Raw genomic sequence first — 1043 nt, 5'->3', positions numbered from 1 at the left:
GCTGTTGGGCTGCGGCAGTGCCGAGCTGGCACGGCACGGCACGGCATGGCACGGCACCGTACGGCCTTTGCGGTGCCCCGGCACCTGGCGCGGGGCGTTTCTTTTAGTGATTTTTATCGGAGCGTTGTAACCGCTAACATAACGCGAACTGGCAAGATGCTATTTACGGTTTGACTGTGGGACGCTTAAAATATTAATGATTTGAAAATGTAATTGGTAGATCTCTTAAGCAGTCGAGGAGCTTGTGTTAAGTGCTAGCAATGTGTTTCCCTTTTAACGCGCCATGCAATGTGTAATGCCTTTCCTTCCCATTTAGGCTTGCCCGTATTCCCAGTGTCTCCGCACATGAAGAGCCTTTCATCCACCAATGCAAACAGCAAAAGGCAGGCTCAGCCAAGCTGTACTCCAGCCTCGAGGTTGGCTGCCAAACAGCAGAAAATTAAAGAAAGCCGGAAGACAGATGGGCTGTACACAGACGAAGAGGAGGATTTCCAACATGCATCTCTGCTGCAGAAATACAGCGAGTGTGAGAAGCCATCAGGGAAACGTCAGTGTAAAACAAAACACTTGGCACTGCAGGAGAGGAGAAGGAGGTCATCTCTGACAGGGGATGACACCACAGATATCGAAAATGCTGAAGATAAGGTATCTTTATTTAGACTTAATTGTCCACCGGCCTCTCAGAAGGCAGAGCCAGCCTGCTTAAAACTAATGCGCTGTCATGCTTGCAGGGTAGCGGGGATTGCATTCAAATTCGTCTGTGGATGCTTTGCACGTTTTGTATTTGCTTTTCTTAACCTGAGTTGAAGACGCTGTTGTAGGGGGTGAGGCATCTTGCCTTTAAAAACTGTAGCAGGTCTTTCTTAAAAAACGAAATACGAGTAGAAAAGTGTAATTCTTTGCTGGCCAAATAGAATCCCATCGCTGTAGTGTAAAAACGAGGATTAAAAGAACCCCACAATGACGCTTTTGACAGGTCACGGTAACGAGGAAAGTCAGGAAGAGACCGGAGCCGACTTCAGACCGCGACTCCTCGCCAGCCA

The 1043-nt window shown here is 48.4% G+C and overlaps 1 protein-coding gene across 1 annotated transcript in view; it reads left to right on the top strand.

Moving 5' to 3' along the window:
* The window catches only part of LOC104161654 (BCL-6 corepressor-like), a gene marked incomplete at its 5' end in the record, with an annotated part of 35620 nt that overhangs the window by 17168 nt on the left and 17409 nt on the right, over positions 1-1043 (top strand). Inside the window, 2 exon segments of the mRNA XM_009700165.1 lie at positions 317-645; positions 977-1041. Coding sequence (XP_009698467.1) covers positions 317-645; positions 977-1041 — 394 coding nt within the window.

This window comes from Cariama cristata, unplaced genomic scaffold, assembly GCF_000690535.1.
Source record: "Cariama cristata isolate BGI_N322 unplaced genomic scaffold, ASM69053v1 scaffold920, whole genome shotgun sequence".
Taxonomy (NCBI): domain Eukaryota; kingdom Metazoa; phylum Chordata; class Aves; order Cariamiformes; family Cariamidae; genus Cariama; species Cariama cristata.
Note: the sequence above shows the minus strand (reverse complement) of the source record. Positions and strands in the feature narration are given on the sequence as shown.